Source organism: Pongo abelii, chromosome 5, assembly GCF_028885655.2.
Source record: "Pongo abelii isolate AG06213 chromosome 5, NHGRI_mPonAbe1-v2.0_pri, whole genome shotgun sequence".
Lineage (NCBI taxonomy): Eukaryota > Metazoa > Chordata > Mammalia > Primates > Hominidae > Pongo > Pongo abelii.
Genome location: NC_071990.2, coordinates 3,945,436 through 3,964,433, shown reverse-complemented (window position 1 = coordinate 3,964,433; position 18,998 = coordinate 3,945,436). Strand labels below are relative to the sequence as shown.

General features: G+C 39.4%; 3 protein-coding genes and 1 pseudogene across 15 annotated transcripts in view; 1 reads left to right on the top strand and 3 right to left on the bottom strand.

Moving 5' to 3' along the window:
* Positions 1–12,132, bottom strand: part of LOC134761642 (testis expressed protein 56) — a 65,293-nt gene extending 53,161 nt beyond the window's left edge. For 4 of the 6 annotated variants that reach the window (XM_063725315.1, XM_063725316.1, XM_063725317.1 and 1 more), the window contains exon 1: positions 11,873–12,026. The gene's annotated coding sequence lies outside the window, so the exon portion shown is untranslated. Of the gene's footprint in view, positions 1–11,872 lie in introns of all 6 variants that reach the window. The other 2 variants (XM_063725318.1, XM_063725319.1) reach the window with 2 other exon arrangements.
* FAM217A (family with sequence similarity 217 member A) lies at positions 12–10,809 on the top strand. Of its 4 annotated transcripts, XM_024248500.3 has the most exons (7): positions 12–321; positions 1,732–1,825; positions 4,527–4,611; positions 4,732–4,745; positions 5,687–5,757; positions 5,848–5,919; positions 9,259–10,809. In XM_024248500.3, the coding sequence occupies exons 2-7, from the start codon at positions 1,766–1,768 to the stop codon at positions 10,478–10,480; spliced, it is 1,524 nt and encodes a 507-aa protein (XP_024104268.3). In that variant the 5' UTR covers positions 12–321; positions 1,732–1,765; the 3' UTR covers positions 10,481–10,809. The 4 variants fall into 4 exon arrangements, with proteins under 4 accessions (XP_024104268.3, XP_054413117.2, XP_054413119.2 ...); XM_054557142.2 differs by lacking the exons at positions 4,732–4,745; positions 5,687–5,757 and having other exon boundaries at positions 14–321; positions 5,852–5,919; XM_054557144.2 differs by lacking the exons at positions 1,732–1,825; positions 4,732–4,745; positions 5,687–5,757 and having other exon boundaries at positions 14–321; positions 5,852–5,919.
* LOC112134094 (small nucleolar RNA U13) lies at positions 2,681–2,797 on the bottom strand (annotated as a pseudogene).
* A 4,790-nt stretch (positions 12,133–16,922) lies between the features above and the next one.
* PRP4K (pre-mRNA processing factor kinase PRP4K) overlaps positions 16,923–18,998 on the bottom strand; it is a 40,724-nt gene continuing 38,648 nt past the window's right edge. Inside the window, exons 15-17 of one of the 5 annotated variants that reach the window (XR_010140190.1) lie at positions 18,142–18,415; positions 17,680–17,812; positions 16,923–17,173 (exon numbers count right to left, since the gene is read on the bottom strand). Coding sequence is in view for 1 of the 5 variants with exons in the window: in NM_001132751.2 (NP_001126223.1) it covers positions 18,212–18,415 (204 nt within the window). In the remaining 4 variants the exon portion in view is untranslated. 5 annotated transcript variants of the gene reach the window in all.

The following is an 18,998-nucleotide window of genomic DNA, read 5'->3' as shown; positions in this document are numbered from 1 at the left end:
TCTCTGGTAGTTGCCGGGAGACCCGGCCGGTGGGGAAAGCCCGCGGAGCCGCAGCCCCGGCCCCGGCAGGTCTCTCTGGGCCCTGGGCCCGACTCCCACCCCTGCGCCGGCCCGCGGGCTTCGCAGGCCCTGCACTGCCGACCGGGCTGCGCTCGAGGCCGCCAGCCGCCCGCCGCCCTCTTTGTCCTCCAGCTGCGGGAAGGCCGAGGCAGAGGGGGCGCCCTCCAAGCCGTCAGCCACGCAGGCGGAGGCGCTCGGGCCTCGGGGCGGCGCACTGGGAGAGGACGCCGGGGAGGACACGTGGGCCTTCGGCGCGGTGGGGTAAGAGCCCCGGCCCCGGGGAATCCCGCAGCCCCCTCCTGCTGCCCCTGGAACTGGGCTCCCCACCCAGTCCCGCCACAGCTCAGGAGGAAAAGGGGATTCCTCTTCATCGGGGCCTTGCAGCTCCCTTGAGACACGCGCCTTCACGCACTCTGGCCCGTAAAGCTCCTGTCCCCCAACTCGCAGTCCCCAAGGCGTCCTTTGTCCCCAGGGCCGTCCTTCAGGTGCGGTGGCCTTTTCCAGGAGCTGGATGCCCTCCTCCTTGACACACACCCGGTGGCCCCAGGCAGCGCCACCTGCTCAGCAACCGCCTTCCTCCTGCATTCAGACCCAGTGTCTGGCATGCACACGCCCGGTGGACCAATACCGGTGTTGGCTGAAAACCTACCTAAACTAAATCTCCTATTCATATACTTTTCTGTAGGAGACAATCAATTGTAAACGATTAGCAGATAGACCGATTACTGCGGTGGCTTTAATTTGTGATTCTTGGCCGGGCGCGGTGGTTGACGCCTGTAATCCCAGCACTTTGGGAGGCTGAGGCGGGTGGATCACGAAGTCAGGAGTTCAAGACCAGCCTGGCCAACATGTTGAAACCCCATCTCTACTAAAAATATAAAAATTAGCTGGGCGTAGTGGTGCTCGCCTGTAATCCCAGCTGCTCGGGAGGCTTAGGCAGGAGAATGGCTTGAACCCGGGAGGCGGAGGTTGCAGTGAGCGGAGATCGCGCCACTGCACTCCAGTCTGGGCAACAGAGCGAGACTCTGTCTCAACAACAACAACAAAAAATGTGATTGTTTCCAGATAGCCACACCTTAAAGTGACTGTTTTGCTTGTTACCTTAGAGTTCTCTAATTCTTTTACCTTAAACGGCAGTGGGTTAAAACCTTTTAGGTACCTTGATTGATTGGTGCGGAAAATATTGTTTGGTCCTGGGGGCATTTTTGGTCCTGGGGGCATTTTGATGTCTCCGAAATATGCATGGGGTGCTTGCCTGGCCTAGTTGTAAGGGTTCAACCCTGCTTTCAAATGGAGCAATTGTTTTGAATGATTAAAAGGAGATTTTGTGCCCCTGTTTTCTAAGTTCTGGATAATTCACCATAGTTTGTTCCAATGTGTATTTCATCTTCTTAGCTGATATTTGCTTTCTCACCTCTGATCTCAATTTCCTAATCTTCTGTTCTGAGATCTGCCGGTTTGCTGTTGTCTGTGCTCCTTTTGAGTCAGGCTTGCCCCTTGTTTCTGGTTGGTTTCGTATTGTCACCCCCACCCTGCTCTCCAAACCCCTCTCTTCTGCTTTCTAAGCATTCTCTTACCTCCTTTAGATGGGAAATCAAAACTCACACTTTCTTTCTTTTTTATAAATGTTGACCCTTACCCGTAAATGTGCCTGTCCCACAATCTGTGTAGGATTTTAAGGAAACAGAGCAACAGCTACAACAAAATGGGGAGAAGAAATGAGAACTGTGGTAAAAGCCTACGTGTGTCAAACATCTCTCAGGAGGTATGGCATGTGCTGTTGAACTTGAGTGTTTAGGCAGCGGCTCCTGTTGCTAAGACATAACTCCTATGGAGTTTTCTTGCAGTGATGCCCTTGCTGCTTTTGCATCGTGGGCAGTTTATCCTGTGTTTTCCTTTAGGCACATTTGGAACAGCAAATGGAAATTTTCCATTTCTTTTAACAAAGGGAAAATTAGCCAGCTCTTCTCCAAATGTCAAACATTTCTAATTGCAATTTGGCTTTGTTAAAGGTGCTACCTTGTTATCAACAAGGCAGTGCTCACTTTTGTTTTCACACACACACCCTTTGTGAAAAATATTGGTAAGGCAGGTGGGATATCACAAAGCATAATCAAGTCCCAACTCTTAAGAAATTTGACCAGCCAGGCTGGTCAGACTTCATGTTTAGTTAATGAGCCTTCTTTACCAGTTGATCAATTTTGGTTATGTTAATTTTTTGTTGCTGTTTTTGTTTTTTGTTTGTTTGTTTTGGAGACAAGACTTAGTCTTCCTCTGTCTCCCAGGCTGGAGTGCTGTGGCACGATCTCAGCTCACTGCAACCTCCACCTCCCAGGTTCAAGCGATTCTCCTGCCTCAGCCTCCCGAGTAGCTGCGACTACACACATGTGCCACCACGCCCGGCTAATTTTTTGTATTTTTAGTAGAGACATATTGGCCAGGCTGGTCTCGAACTCCTGACCTCAAGTGATCCACCCGCCTTGGCTTCCCAAAGTGCTGGGATTAGAGGTGTGAGCTACCACGCCTGGCCTGGTTACATTAATTTTATTTTATAATTGCAACAACACAGTTTCATCAACGAGGATATTTCTCTCACGTGTGCATTTCATATGAGTACCAGGATCATATAGCTGAAAAAAGCTTAAAAATCCACCAGACATCGTAAAAAGGTTTGAAGGGGCACATCTCACACATGAACATAAAAACCCAGTCATCATGCTGTGAACTATAAAAAGATCTTTAAAATACAAATAACTGGGCCTCACCCTCATTCTTTTTTTTTTTTTCTTTTTTTCGAGATGGAGTCTCACTCTGTCACCCAGGCTAGAGTGCAGTGGTGCTATCGCAGCTCACTGCAACTTCTGCCTCTCGGGTTTGAGTGATTCTCTTGCCTCAGCCTCCCGAGTAGCTGGGATTATAGGCGCCCACCACCACGCCCAGCTAATTTTTGTATTTTTAGTAGAAATGGGGTTTCGATATGTTGGCCAGGCTGGTCTAGAACTCCTGACGAGGTTATCTGCCTGCCTTGGCCTCCCAAAATGCTGGGATTACTGCCACTTGAGCCACCGCACCCGGCCCTCACCCTCATTCTTTAAAATCAGGATTTGTAGTATTTTTTTGCAACTATTATTTTTAAAAAGCTCCCCAGGTGGTTCTCATGTAGAGATTAGCCCTTGTACATATCATGCCAGAGAGCAGAGAATTAATTTTATTAATTATATTTTTCATAAATCTATAGAGAAAGATAATCTGCAGCCTCCCTTCCAGTGTTCAACTACCCTTCCTATCAGGAGATATCTCTTTGTGGATAAATTAAATCCTCATGCTGTATTGAAGCTTATTTCTCTCTGTTCCTCCTTAGTGAAGAGATTATATATAATAATACCTAACATTTCATTTGCTTAGAGTTTAATTTACAATGCTTTTTTGAGACAGAAAACAATTGGGTTCATTCCTAAAAAGTTACTTTCTTATAAACGAATCACCTCTTCACTTTCTGTTTTCCAGAATAAATTGTTATAATCTTCTACACATCTCCCACATTTTTCCCCATAGCACTCTGTACAATGTCTGGAACATAAATACTCAGTTGTTATTAGTACATTTCCCTTTTTATTTTTGGCTTTCTTTGGAATATTTCCTAAGTGTTTCTCCACATCTGGAAGCCAGAATGAGTAGTGGGCTGGTTAGTGTTGAATATAATATGAGGGTTAGAGACTTCCTGTGGTTGATGGAAAGATTTTTACAGGCTTTTATTTTTTTAATTTTATTTATTTATTTATGTATTTATTTTGAGACAGAGTCTCACTCTGTGGCCCAGGCTGGAGTGCAGTGGTGTGATTGCAGCTCACTGCAACCTCCACCTCCTGGGTTCAAGCGATTCTCCTGCCTCAGCCTCCCGAATAGCTGGGATTACGGGTGTGTGCCACCACACCCGCCTGATTTTTGTATTTTTATTGGAGACAGGGTTTCACCATGTTGGCCAGGCTGGTCTCAAACTCCAGATCTCAGGTGATCCTGACCTGCCCGGCCTCCCAAAGTGCCGGGATTACAGGCATGAGCCACCACACCCGGCTTTTTATAGACTTTTAGATCTGATACTCAGATATAAAAGTTTGATGAATGCACCATTGTGTTCCAGAGGCACACTGAACAGGACATTTTATTATATTTTTAAAGTCAATTTTGAAAACCTGTGTTATTATATTTAACAAAATGTGAATGAAACCACAAATTATTGTAAAAGCCTTTCTAATTCCTCAGCAATAGGTGTTATCAAGCTGATAAGGGCTTGGTTAAGAGAAAATTGCTTTCTCCTCAAAGATGTTGGTAAGTTCTTTATAATGAGGGGCGAGAGTCATGAAGCTTTGTGCCTTTTGTCATACTTTACCCCAAGAACATGTGAAATTATTGAGCTGCTTACGTTTTCTTAATGTTAAGTTTATCCTAAAACAAATATGTTTTAGAACTTATCTCACTGGAATTTGGATTCAGAAGTACCTGTTCCTGAAAATAAAAACCTCCCAGCTGGAAGGGATGGAGCAGCAGGTGGTAAGAAATCCTAGATGTGTATACTTATACTGAAAGAATCACTCATATTAAAAGGGGGTTTGTTTTGAATATAATCAGTTTTATGCAACTATTAATTGTCATTTTTTATACACATTTCAGGCAAAATTAACAAGGTAAGGATAAATATTTGGTTTTAAATATTCATAAAACATACTATTTTAAAATTATAAGTATGTTCTTTAAAAAAAATTTCCTTCCTGAAAGTTAAACTTTAAATTTCATTTCTGTAGAGTTCTTCACACAAGTCAAAATCAAATATTTTACAGAGTTTCAAATTGGTTATTAAATTAATATTTTGTTATATTAAGTATTTTTCAGTATAACAATACTATAAATGAAAATTGAGTATAGTATTTTTTAGTCATTGCCAAAAGGGAAGTAGTCCTGTCCTTTAAAATGTCTTGAAGCAGGCTGGGTGCACTGGCTCACGCCTGTAATCCCAGCACTTTGGGAGGCTGAGGCAAGTGGATCACTTGAGGTCAGGAGTTTGAGACCAGCCTGGGCAATATGGTGAAACCCCATCTCTACCAAAAATACAAAAAAATTAGCTGGGCATAGTGGCATATGCCTGTAGTCCCAGCTGCTCGAGAGGCTGAGCTCAGCAGGAAGATCGCTTGAGCCCAGGAAACGGAGGTTTCACTGAGCCGAGATCGTGCCCCTGTACTCCAGCCTGGGCGACAGAACGAGACCGTGTCTCAACAACAACAACACGTCTTGAAGCAGTTGAAATGACTAATATCTTGTTCTGAAGTAGTGGAAAATTAATCTTTTTGTTTATCCTTTTTGATCAAAACATAAAACATTTAACTGCAAAATAAAGACAATCTTAATGATATTCAAGTCTTATTAGTTAACAGTTTAGTTGGTATTTATAATAAATAGGTTATACTAATTTCTGCTGAAATCAGTAAAAACAAATGATTTCTTTGTATATAAACAAAGTGTCATTCAGTTTTACCATATATTCCTTGATTAGAACAAGAACTATACATTGTTAGAACAAGAATAGGGAACAGAGATATATTATGTTTAAAAGTCCTCTGCTGCCTTATAGAACTATTTGGAAATTCCAGTGGAGCAAATGATGCTAGAACCTAATTTGTCGGTGCATAGTCAAAAAAGTACAAAGGAGAGATTTTATTCATCATACCCTTAAAATATTATATTTTAAAAATATATGCAGCTACTAAACTATTACCCATTATGTTTCTGTCATCAGAATAGTAAACAAGGGATCTTTCAATTATGGAATTGTCCTCTTAATGAAGGAAGTACCATAGAGAAGAGGTAAGCAAATAGTTATTTTGTAACACCCTAAATTACTGAAATAAATTTAAATACACATGAGATAACTATTTGAAATACAAGGACCATGAACAACCGGAAGAAAATAGTATTCTGTGGGAATAGTGGGCAATTATAGAAATCCACCCTAAAGCAGGAAGTGGCTGCAGATACCATGAGACAATTAGAATAGGTAGGGGTAAAGAGTGGACTATGTTCTGACAGTGAAGGTTTTAGATGGATAAAGTATGGACTTCCTGTTGAAAGCAAAAGGAATGGTAATAGGAAAGTAGTATTGCATTCCAGGCACTATGTTAATTCCTCATATGTAGTAATTCATTTAACTTAACAACCGACCATATAAGGAAGGTAGTTATCATCATCCCTGTTTTACAGATGAGGACACTGAGGCATGGTGACAAGTTAAGTAACTTGCTCAGAGTCACACAATATTAATGAAAGGTAGAGCCAGGATGTGAAAGTAGCCTCTCAGACCTTACCTGAGGTTTTGTTTTTTTTTTTTTTGAGACGGAGTTTTGCTCTTGTTGCCCAGACTGGAGTGCGAAGATGCAATCTTGGCTCACTGCAACCTCTGCCTCCCGGGTTCAAGCAATTCTCCTGCCTCAGCCTCCCGAGTAACTGGGATTACAGGCATGGGCCACCACGCCCGGCTAATTTTGTATTTTTAGTAGAGATGGGGTTTCTCCATGTTGGTCAGGCTGGTCTCAAACTCCTGACCTCAGGTGATCCACCTTGGCCTCCCAAAGTTCTGGGACTACAGGTGTGAGCCACCACGCCAGGCCGCTTTTTTTTTTTTTTTTTTTAAATACTTTTTTAAGTTCTGGGATACACGTGCAGAACTTGCAGGTTTGTTACATAGGTATACACGTGCCATGGTGGTTTGCGGCACCCAACCTTACCTGAGTTTTAATTTCTTTTTTTTGTGTGTGACAAACTTTCGCTCTTGTTGCCCAGGGTGGAGTGCAATGGCATGATCTCAGCTCACTGCAACCTCTGCCTCCTAGGTTCAAGCAATTCTCTGCCTCAGCTGCCCGAGTAGCTAGGATTACAGGCGCCCACCACCACGCCTGGCTAATTTTTGTATTTTTAGTAGAGACGGGGTTTTACCATCTTGGCCAGGCTGGTCTTGAACTCCTGACCTCGTGATTCGCCCACCTCGGCCTCCCAAAGTGCTGGGATTACAGGCGTGAGCCACCGCGCCCGGCCCCTGAATGTTAATTCTTATTTTTTGATTCTTAAACTTTATTGTGCATTAGGACTAGCTAGAAGGCTTCTTAGAAACACAGGTTACTAGTATTTGGAAATGAACGCTTTTTGAGGGCTACTTTGTGGAGCTTTTGCATAGTGTCTTAGCTCATGGATCCTGAGTTCCATGGCTCTTTTGTGTAGTTTAGCAGGAGAGTGGTTCACTTGATATCAGCCATCTCCTAGTCAGAGAATTTTACCTCTGTGAGGCCTGGGATAAAGTTCTCTTTACATTAAAATTCAAGGGGGAAATAAAGTTCTATGGCAGTTGTGGTGACTGATGACCTAAAGGAATATTGGTGCAGATGGGGATAAGAAAGGCTATTTTTATGAGAAAAAAACCTCAGCTGAGAAAAAGTATTTCAAGATAAGTGGTCAAATGAAGTGAGTTGAATTTTATCACAGTAGCAGAGGAGCGAACAAATGGAGGCGGTAGAACGCAGTGGTTAGGACCAGGGGCATGGGAGTCCCCCACGTGGAGTTCCAGCTCTCCCACTTCCCAGATGTGTGCCCTTAGCCACTCTACACCCCCGTTCCCTTATCTGCAAAAGGTGGAAAATAAAAGTGCTATCTCATGAGGTTGTGAGGACTAAAACAGAACAATGTGTTTGACAGGCATTTGCTATTAATATTGGGTAGGTTGAATAATGTTGCAGAGATGGAAGTTTGGTATCAATGAAAGATTTTTCTCCTCAATATACCATCAACAAGTAAAAAGAATAAAAGAAATGATAACTTAGTGCTTAACATTTTGCAAAGCATATTCATATAAATTCTCTTGCTTCTCAGACTACCTCCAAGGCAGGAATTATCATTTCCATTTTGCTCGCTCACTGGTAACAAAGGGGTTCAAACCTAGGCCCTCCCTTTCCGGATTTCACCCTCTGCATACTACATGTACGTGTCTATTAACAGTGGTAGATTTAACGTGATTTTCCTGTGGTTTTTCAAAGGCAAAGCAGTATACCTAGTATTTAGCTAAATTAGTATTTTTTTCTTTTTCTTTTTTCTTTTTTGCAACAGGGCCTCATTCTGTCACCCAGGCTGGGGTGTAGTGGTGCAGTCATGGCTTACTGCAGCCTCAACCTCTGAGGCTGAAGCAATCTTCCCAACTCAGCCTCCAGAGGAGCAGGGACTACAGGCGCATGCCTCCATGCCCAGCTACTTTTTTTGTAGAGATGAATTTTGCCATGTTGCTCAGGCTGGTCTCAGAATCCCAGGCACAAGCAACCCGCCTGCCTTGGCCCCCAAAGTGTTGGGATTACAGGTGTGAGCCACTGTGCCTGGCCTCGAAAGTATTTTTCAAAACTTTTCCAGATACTTTGTTATCTTTAATGTCAACTGGCTTAAAAAGAAACAAGAGGATATCAAGACTATATGTCAAATCTTTCAATCTCAGTATTTCTAGTTATCTTTAAAAAACAAAAACTAACTAGAAACTCAGTATTCTATGGCTTTTTTGTAGTTTTCATTTCAACTTAATACCTAGAATTACTCCTAAAATAGAAGAGCATCATTATATGAAAATTACTAGGGACTATATCTGGGATAATTTTTGATAGATATTGTTTGCTTCCTTGTTACAGTAATTTTTTAAAACCACAGTGGCTAACATAGAAGGCTTTTTAAAGTAACCTAATTACATTCTTTGAGTTTCCTTTTATCTAATTCTGGATCAATAAACATTTCACTTTAATTTCAGTTTGAGTTAGATATCCTCGTTTTCAAACATAATAATTGCATGTGCACTATAGGCAAACATATAGTTAGCCACTTTTAACCTATTGTCTATTCACAGCCACAGTTAGCCATTTTAGGTATCATAATCTAGTCACCTGTGCTTGCACAAAGGGATGCCCAGTTAATATTTTAATCTATATTTTTAAAAATGTATATAGTTGTATAGTAGAGCATTTTTGGAAACCAACATATTTCTGTTACAGGTAGCTAGATACACATATGCCATTGGGAACTAAACATTAACTGATCTTTGATAAAGGGTACTTAACTGTATCATTTTAATAGCATTTTAATTCTAGTCAATAAACCATTCATTAATTAAATTATTTTTTAAAGGGAATTCAAAAAATCTTCAGTGGAAACTGGCTTTAATGTAATCAATAATCCTATAAGAGCCTTCACCCTGAACCACCCATTAACAATTGCTTTAGTTGATAAGCAAGCTGGTCCTTACCCTGGACTGCCAGTGCCATTAGGTCTCTGCTGGCCCTATGCTGATGGAGACTTTTTTAAGAACAGAAATGAGATTCGTATTAGTTCATGTTCAACTATAGAAAACAACGATGGTGAAATGTTACCTGCTCCAAATTGGAATTTGAAACATGGAAACAGCAGTGTGGAAGAAAATGTAACAGATGAAAGTGATTTATCAGAAAATGAGAAGGCAAATGATACTTTACTCAGCTATTTTAAAAAGGTGGACCTGAACTTGAAGCCAGAAACAATAAAAAATGTTGAGGAACCTTTCACCGAGGAGCCAAATGAAGTATTTCCATATCCTGATTTTCTCCCTCCTCCTTTCAGTACTCTAGACTTGCACAATTTAGCCCTCTCCAAATCTGACAATTGGAAAGCAACAGTGGAACCTGTAGAAACCTCTGTTGAACACTTGATAACTCGTTTACTGGAACTAGAACGATTACAACATATGACTATTCAAAAAGAGAGGCCAAGACTACAAACGACTTTCTGTACTCCAGCAGGTTCTCAACGACCCTCTTCCTCCACAGCTACACCACACGTGAGACCAAAACTTTGTGACTCTTTGAGTCTTCAGTTACCTTGTGTAGATGAAAGTCAAGAAAAAAGTAAAAACAACTCTGGTTCTTGTAAGCTTGAGCAAAATGCTTTAAAACGGAATTGGAGCAATGCTGGCAAATATAAATGGAATTCTAGACCACCGTCTCTAAAAAGTTCTTCCACCACAAAACAATTGATTGAAACTTATGATAAGAATCCCAAAAGTTCTATTTTAAATCCATGCCAAGAACTCTCATCCAAGCCTACTATTGGCCAAACAAATCAATCACTGGTTAAAATGGTCTCCACAAGATGTCTGCCATCGAGGTCTCCAATGCCAGTTTCACCTATACCTCTGTCTTTTCCCGAAAATCAGAAGGAAGAAATTAAGGCACCAAAGAGAAACTTTGGGACCAAAAAGAAACTTTACCGACAAAATATAGTGTTGAATAGACCGTTCTCTATTCAGAAGCTAAACTGTTTGTCGCCTTCCCTTATTGCTAAGGATAAGTGCTGCTCACCTACTGAACAAAAATAACTCTTTTCTTTCATACATCTCAATGTGAACAGATCTATTCTAAGAAGCCCAACTAAGATATGGTTAATTATTCCAAGACACAGGTACTATTAACAGTCCCCCAAAATCACCAAACAGTTGCTTGATGTGATATGGAGTGGAACTTGTGAAAAGCACTGCTGAGATGTCTATATATAAACCCCCAGGCTTCTATACTGACGTATTTCACAATCTTTTGCATGTTGTGTTTCAAATAAATGGTTCACTTAGTAGACTATTCTATTCAAAAGGCTATTCTTTTTTCAGTGATTGTTTTCCAGTATAATTCCATCAATAAATGCTATAATTGACTTATTGCAGCTGTAGTTCTTGTTATGTAGTCCTAAGAGTTGATTTTTTAAAGTCTTTCCCACTCTGGTATCATTTTTATTTTTTTCCTGTGCCCTCATCTCCACAGATCTATCATTTTGACCTATCCTTTGGGCATTTACTTGGCCCTTAAAAGCTAAAGAAGTTGTTGTTCTGTTAATGTACAAGATCCTCTAGATCCTACTAGCTCCTCCCAAATCCTTAGAAATTTTCTATGTCCCCGGCCTTTCTTTGTCATATACACGAAAGATAGTTCTCTTTGGGGCCCAACTACAGGTTTAGGCATGAAATAACCCTCTTCCACTCAGTATTTTCTAAATGTTGAAGGAAAAATTGGCAAGATCACTGTCCACAGAGCAGCCAAAATGTCATGTTACTAGAGTTTTTTCCAAGGCTCTGCACTGCTGGAAGTCTTAAGGCTGGTTATTTGAAATTCATTCAGCCAACACATAACTCATTAACTAGTGAAAAAGGAAAACTACGTGACTGACAAACTTTACTGCCCCTAAGAATCAAGGAAACAAATAGAGTCCTAGCTTCTATTGCAGGCCCTCTGAAACACAATCTTTGGAAGTGGGACCCATGGACACACATTATAAACAAATATTCCCGGTGATTTTAATGCAGGTGGTTCTTGGATCACACTTTGAAAGATGTAAGGGAAAGGACTGATGTAACATACATAAATCAGAGGTTCAGATATTTTGGAATATACTGTGTTTGGGTTTTAAGTGGATGGTTGGTGAATTCAAATTAATTTTTCTAAAAATTAAAAAAAATACACGATTAAAACTTCAACCATTATCCAATGGTACCAAATGAAAAGTAAAAGGCGGCTGGGCATGGTGGCTCACGCCTGTAATCCCAGTCTAGAAAATTTCAAAGAATTTTCTAGAATCATATAGCACAGCAATAGAAAACAAACGTAATTGGTTAGTCTCCCTTAGCATAATGAAATTTTACCTGTATCCCATACAATCAGTCCCATTAATCCAAAGTGGTATAATATCCCTCTCATAAAAGTATATGCCAAAGTGGACTTACATTTTCACTAAATTCCAACTTGCAATGACCTGTTTCCCACAAACCATCTTTAATTCTTACAATTCCTTCTAACTTGTGTACTGAACCTTTTTGACAAGCCCTCTGTGTCCATTCTCATTTCTACTTTTCTTAGCTACCTGGATTCTTTCCCTCGCCCCCAGGGTCGTGATGTAATTTTTATTTGTAAAACCTTCAGCAAGGACATGCCTGTTTGCTCACCACTGTATCCTGGCAGGTAGTACTTGACTACCAATTGTCATGCATGACATAGTGGTTACAAGCACTAGCTCTGTCGCTAGGCTAAATTCGAACCCAGACTCTTGCCACTGAACACCTCTAACACCTTCAGCAGTTTCCTTAACCTCTCTTGCTTCACTTTTCTGATGGGTAAAGTGGGTAGACTGTCTTTATCTCATATAATCATGTGCGGGTTAAATGACTAGCAGCAAAAGTGCCTGGCATATACAAGTATTCACAAAATACATGACGGAAGTAAGACTGACACAGGAGGGCAGATCATCTGGAGAATGAACCTCCTTAGCACTAGTTAGGTGCAGGAACAATTATTCCTAACAATGTCCTGTTTCTTGCAGGGCATGTGCCAAGACACAGGGAAATGGTATGGTGCAACAGACACAAACCCTTTCAGTGAGACTAGGAGTGGGAATGGGCATGGGAGATGGGACTGAGACCAGAAGTGGCAAGTTTTGTAGGGCTTAGAGATGTATCATCTCAAATTTATCCTGTAGGCTGATGGGGGAAAAGACCTGGTTCAAACAGGTGAAGTGGGACCCACTTGTCTACATATGTAGTGGACAAAACTGGAGACATGAATACAAAATATTTGGCTATTTTTCATACTTGGTGGAAGTCAACGTCCACCATTAAACATTTGGCAGTTTATAACACACATATAAATTCTGTTCAGGAAAACTTAGTTTGCTCATAAATACCCATGTTTAGCTCTCCAGTCATCGATGGTTCTCAGCTCACTGGATCTTCATGAGGTTGAATCTAATTAGAGAAAGTATGTGTGGCTGAGTGTGGTGGCTCACACCTGTAATCCCAGCACTTTGGGAGGCTGAGGCGGGTGGATCACCTGAGGTCAGGAGTTCGAGACCAGCCTGGCCAACATGGTGAAACCGTCTCTACTAAAAATACAAACATTAACGGGGCATGGTGGCAGGCGCCTGTAATCACAGCTATTTGGGAGGCTGAGGCAGGAGAATCACTTGAAGCCAGGAGGCGGAGGTTGCCGTGAGCTGAGATTGTGCCACTGCACTCCAGCCTGGCAACAGACGGAGAGTCCGTCTCGAAAAAAAGAAAAAAAGTATGTGTGAAAGGTCCTTAACCAATACATCCTGCATACTATTTTCCCTAAAATGTACCAGATACAATAACCTCATAGCCACTTTAGATAGTTATGCAGTCTAACAAAATTATAACTGGAGCCTTTGCATGAAGACTATCCAGAGCCAGTGCCATTTGACCATTTCTTAGCCCGGAATCAACCACACTAGCTTCTACCTGCCACTCTGCGGTGGCTAGCTCCAATGGGGTGGGTGGGTGCATTCTACAAGGCCATTCTGCCTGCCTTTCTCCAATCCTGCTTTGCATGCACTAAGATTCACAAACTACACTGTGAATCTATTTTACTCACTGTTTTGAAAAGCCAAAAACAGTTCCTTGAAAGAAGAAAATAAAGAGTGGGTAGACTGAGGATAAGAGCCCAAGATTTGTCAAGCTATCATGTGGGCAATGAACCAATTTATTTTTATCGTTATAAAAACAGGAGTTGGCTCATTACTTATCTGTTTCCATTACTAGGAAAACCAAAGCAGAAATGTATGTAACAGGAACATGAATATAATACACCCTTTGGTGTCCTACACCTAATGCTTTGAAAATGTTTTGATGTTTGTGAGGAAAATCTGAACTCAACCAAAGAAAAAAACCAGGAGACAATATGATAATAAGAGGCATATTTTATTCAGTTTCCCAGTAAGTCAATTAGAAACATGCACTACTAAAATGCAAGTTACAATTCAAATGGTACCATAAATAATTAGAGTATACACTGAGCATTTTCAGAAATCAGCTTCCATATCTTGATCATTAAATGGAAAGGTTCTTCAGAACAGTCCCTTACCCTATATACAGAAGGAGAAGAAAAATTAAGGATGCCATAATGACATCTATCAGAATAACTGGAAAACAACATTTTAATTTAGCATACATTATTGACATGTAAAAAACACAAATGAATGTGTCGTGAACATTTCTATAAGGAAGACATTCCATTAGGAGGAGAATGATAAAATTCATGTTGAATATATGCTGGAACTAGGATACTATTAAGAAAGAAACACATTTATGAAGCCCAATTGGTAAAGATGTCATTATAACTAAAGGAGGAAAATTACATATTTGAATATATGGCTTATTTCCTATCTTCAACATTCAAAAGGGCCATTTCTTAATTACTTCGCCTAAATTTTATCATGTTGATTCCTTTGTTTCATCTCAGAGATTTTATTTTTACCCATATAGCTAGAGTTCTGCTTACAAATGATAAAATACAGGTAAAGCATAAGAGGAATGCAAATATGGAACAAAACTGAGAACATTACATTTTACTTCCTCTACCACATACCATAAAACATTACATAAATATTTCATATTGAAAAAAAAGTCCTGAGTACTTATTTTTGTTAGGAATAAAGTGGTACTTACTAATGACAAAACATTTCTATTATTTTAAAACAATATTTTGAGAAAGTGAATGAAATGAGATAGCTATCGGGGAATGAAGAAAATGGGATGTATTAATAACGATTTAAGGGTGAATATAAGATGCTCCCCCTGCTCAAAACCTTGAAATTCCAACCTCATTTCTGATGACCTTCAAGAATAAAGTCTATCCAGAGCGTAAAAAATGTCTATGCTTTCCAGATCTCAACTATTCTCCCAACCCTAGAAAAAACTGTAACATCTTTGAGAGCCATACCTAAGACTTCATGAGCCCTCAAGTCTGACAATCACTTGATATCACTTTTGCCATAAAGTATAATAAAAGCAAAAAATTCATGGCAGATAGCATTTGAAAACTATACAGCTGCTCTAAAAGATGAATGCAAATTTATTAAGGAGCATTCACTAAATAAATTCAATCTAGTAGGTCTTGCAGAGTTCCAAATTGCACCTCAGCAAAATTACAGAGTGTAAGAAAATCATGTAACATACATAAGACAGTGGATAGGGTTCCTTTCAAATAGGTAGTCTAGATATGCTAAATTGGGGAGTATAAAAAACCCACAGTATCATCTTTTTTATTTCCCTTAAAAAAAAAAAAACAATGGCTCTGAATATTTTGTCTACTTTAAGACTGGAACACTGGTTAATAACGAGGTGTCTAAAGGGTAAGATGGGGAATAGATACTAAAGGAGTTGAACAGTATTCTTAATATTCCAGTTTCTATTCTTTTGCATCTGCCTAAAGCTGAAGACTACTTTTAGATATATGCTATTCTGGTGGTTTTTCTAAGAATCCTGAAGATCCAATTTTGACAACCATGTGTTATGTGGAATCTCAGCGTCCAACAGCCTTTTATATTACTAAAGTTGACCACTATTTTTATTTTAGGGGAGGAGAAACTGGGGGAGGGGAGAGGCAGGAAGTATGATAAAACAAGCACTTTACAGATGAACACCACAATAGCACTAATTCTAAATACCAAACACTAATAAAACCCAAATCATAATGCTGAAAACTAAAAAATTAGACAAAAACTAAATGAAGGATTGTTTTTAAATAAATCTTTTATAGGACAGAAACCTTAGCTCATGTCTTCTGGTTGTCATCATCTTCCACTGAGCTGCACCTAAAACACAAAGAACAAGTAACAAGCAACTTTGTTTTTTAAAGAACAGGTAATAGTTTTGAAGGTATAAGATGAACTGTTTCTAGTGGAACTTACTTTAAAAATTATATAAAATGAAGCCATAAACATCACCAGAAGCATCAAATTGTCAACTACTTTGGGTGAAAATAACTACAAAAGACTTGAATATGCAGCATATTATCACCGAAATAAATAATGGTGGGAATATCACTACCCATTTCATTAAGGTAGAATAGCTGCACCTGTGACGCCTTATTTAAAAGGCTTCACTCTACCTGAAGATGAAAATCACCTTGTATTTATTTTAGTAAGTCTAAACCGTGAAGAGACGGGGTGTAGGTTCAGAGGTGGCTTATTATATCATCTATCACCTTCCTGGCTGTAGTTCATTTCATGTCTTTAAATGGAGCAAAACCCACCAGAAGAATCAATGCTGCTATTCTGATTTTCCATTCTTGAATGCACCAAAATGTGCATGCTTGTTGTAATTAGGTGCCTGGGTGAATAAAAAAATCCCATTTACAATTTAAAAATATTATTTAAACCCCTAAAATCTGATTATTTTCCATATTCCTCAGGGAGACAAGCATTAATTTTACCCCCCAAACAGCAAAGATTACATATATTTCTGAAAAATTCTCTTCTACCATGTTAATAATACAAATTCCTTTGTGTTGCAAAACCAAGCTGATTTACACGATTTTGTCTTAAATTGTTGCTAAATGTTTATCTACACATGCTGTCAGAAATAACCTTGTTAAGAAGGTGAAGCTGGTGTCTCAGCAAATCAGACCCCTTGGAGAAGGCGTCGAATGGCCTGTGCCCCGTTTTCCTTTTTCTCTTTCCGCACCATCAAAAGGAAAAGTGAGAAAATAGCAGAAACATTAGTTAAATCCTGAATTATACCCCATAACCTACAGGAATAATCTCACTACACTGAAAGCTGACAATATTTGTAGGATTTTTTGAAATAATTAGGATCCTAATTATTAATAAACTGGTAATTTTGGCTAGGTTTACATCTTTAACTAATAATACTTTCAATTAAAAACTTTCAGGAAAAAAAACAAAAGGTTGCTTTTAACTATTTATGGTTTACCTGACTTACCAGCACTGAAGACAAAAACTTTTAAAAATGGCTACAAATGCCTTGTTCACAAAAGACTTTATTATCTAGTGATGCATACTGAGAACATACAGAAATCTGCATGGTCCACTTCACATGCAGTAGAACAATCTTCACTTTACAATAAGTGAGTGTCAACTGTTTTATGCAATAGACAACACTTTAAAGTCACATTCTTAAAGAAAAGCTTCATTTACAAAAGAAATAAAAGGTAAAGAAGCAATTACCGCTTTTAAAAAGCAGCTGCTTTGTTCAAGAGTGGAAGGTTTATGCCTGTATTGAAAGACAACATGATCACAAATAATGAAAACAATGAACAAATGAAAAACACTTTTACCATAAAGCAGTACACTTTCAAAATGACATACAAATAGTTAAAAATTTCATTACGTTGTCTAGCCTTTAAATATGAGGACTTTCAGAATTAGGCCTCAACATTTGTAATTAGTAAATGGAAACTACGCATCGTGTCTATGTCACTAGGAACTATATTTAACAAAATGTATATAAAGTCTATAGCAAGTTGATTTTAAAAAAGTAAAGTTAATAAGAAACAGTACACTGAAGGCGCTCTATCCATCAAGCGCGTTCTCTTCCAATTTTAAATGTGATGAACAAACAGAAATTGTAACTATGCCACAGTTGAATGCCAAAAAATAAAACAAGATCAGTTATCACACATGCAGGGAATTCTGCCACAAAGCTAACATCCCTCATTTGTCAGTTGTTCCAATAAAATAACATCTTAAAACACCAGAGATGTTGATGGTTTAGCTTACCTTCAGTGTACTGAATGCTGCACACAACCTGCTTTAAAAGGAGACCATCCCTGCAGGCAGGCTCAAGAAGGAACAGACCCCTTTCGGCACTGACTACACCAAGGGCATGCTGCTGTGGCCTGCACACACACACCTAGGAAAACGTGAATATAAACAGCATTTATGCTGGCCATTTTATCTCAAGACCAAAATGAAGCCAAGTCTGCTAAAAACAAATCAACCACCCAATATTACTACTCATTTTATAACAGATGCTTTTGTCTTTATGTGAACTGCAACCATATACATTAGCACTGTAATTTTGTGCAGTCTTGGCAATTTAAAACAGTTCTACAGTGAAATTTCACGTAAGACACAAAACAGATTAACTAACATTTCTAAAAGAAATATCACCCTTGGTGTTAATTCAAATATATCATGCTTCCTCAAATTTGCTGGAGAAATATTTATAAGTTTATATACATTAATAAACTGCTGTGAAATTTCTTCAGTCTTTGTATTTACTCAAACCCTTGGAGTTTCTTCATCTTGTTTAAATTTTTTCCTGGATGAAGGCATGCTGTAGGGCCTGGTTGATGCTAATTCGTTTAGCTGGGTCCAGCATCAGAATCTGGTCCAACAAGTCCTTTAGCTGGTGTACTTTCTTACGTTGGTCTTCAGGAAGTCTCTGACACCCAATCAAGTCAGCCAACAGGTCCTTAGTTGGATTAATGGTGCTCATAACAGTAACTTTCTCCTAAAAATAATTTTTAAAATGCGTATCTCTAAATAAGTTACTAAGCATATATAACTTAAATCAGATTGTTTTGGGGTCTATCAAACATATTAAAAATATACATACATACAAAATATATATACACAGTGCACATTTTGGGCAATGACAGACTGCATACATGACAGTGGTCCCTTAAGATTGGAATACCATATTTCTGCTCTCCCTTTTCTATGTTTAGATACACACATACACTTACCACTTGCAAAAGTGCCTACAGTATTCAGTCCACCAACTTACAGTTCAGGCCTAGAAGCAAAAGGCCATACTACTTACCCTAGATGTGTGTGAGTGTATGCTGTGGTTATGTGATGCATGACTGTATCATCATCATCTATTCATTTAAAACTTTGCTGTGGTTTCCTCTATGCTCTACATCTTTTTAAAAGGTAACCAAAAAACTTAAATGAAAAAGTTGATGCCAACTCTGGGCCGGGCACGGTGGCTCACACCTGCAATCCCAGCGCTTTGGAAGCCCAAGGTAGGTGTATCACTTGAGCTCAGGAATTCGAGACCAGTCTGGGCAACACTGCAAAACCCATCTCTA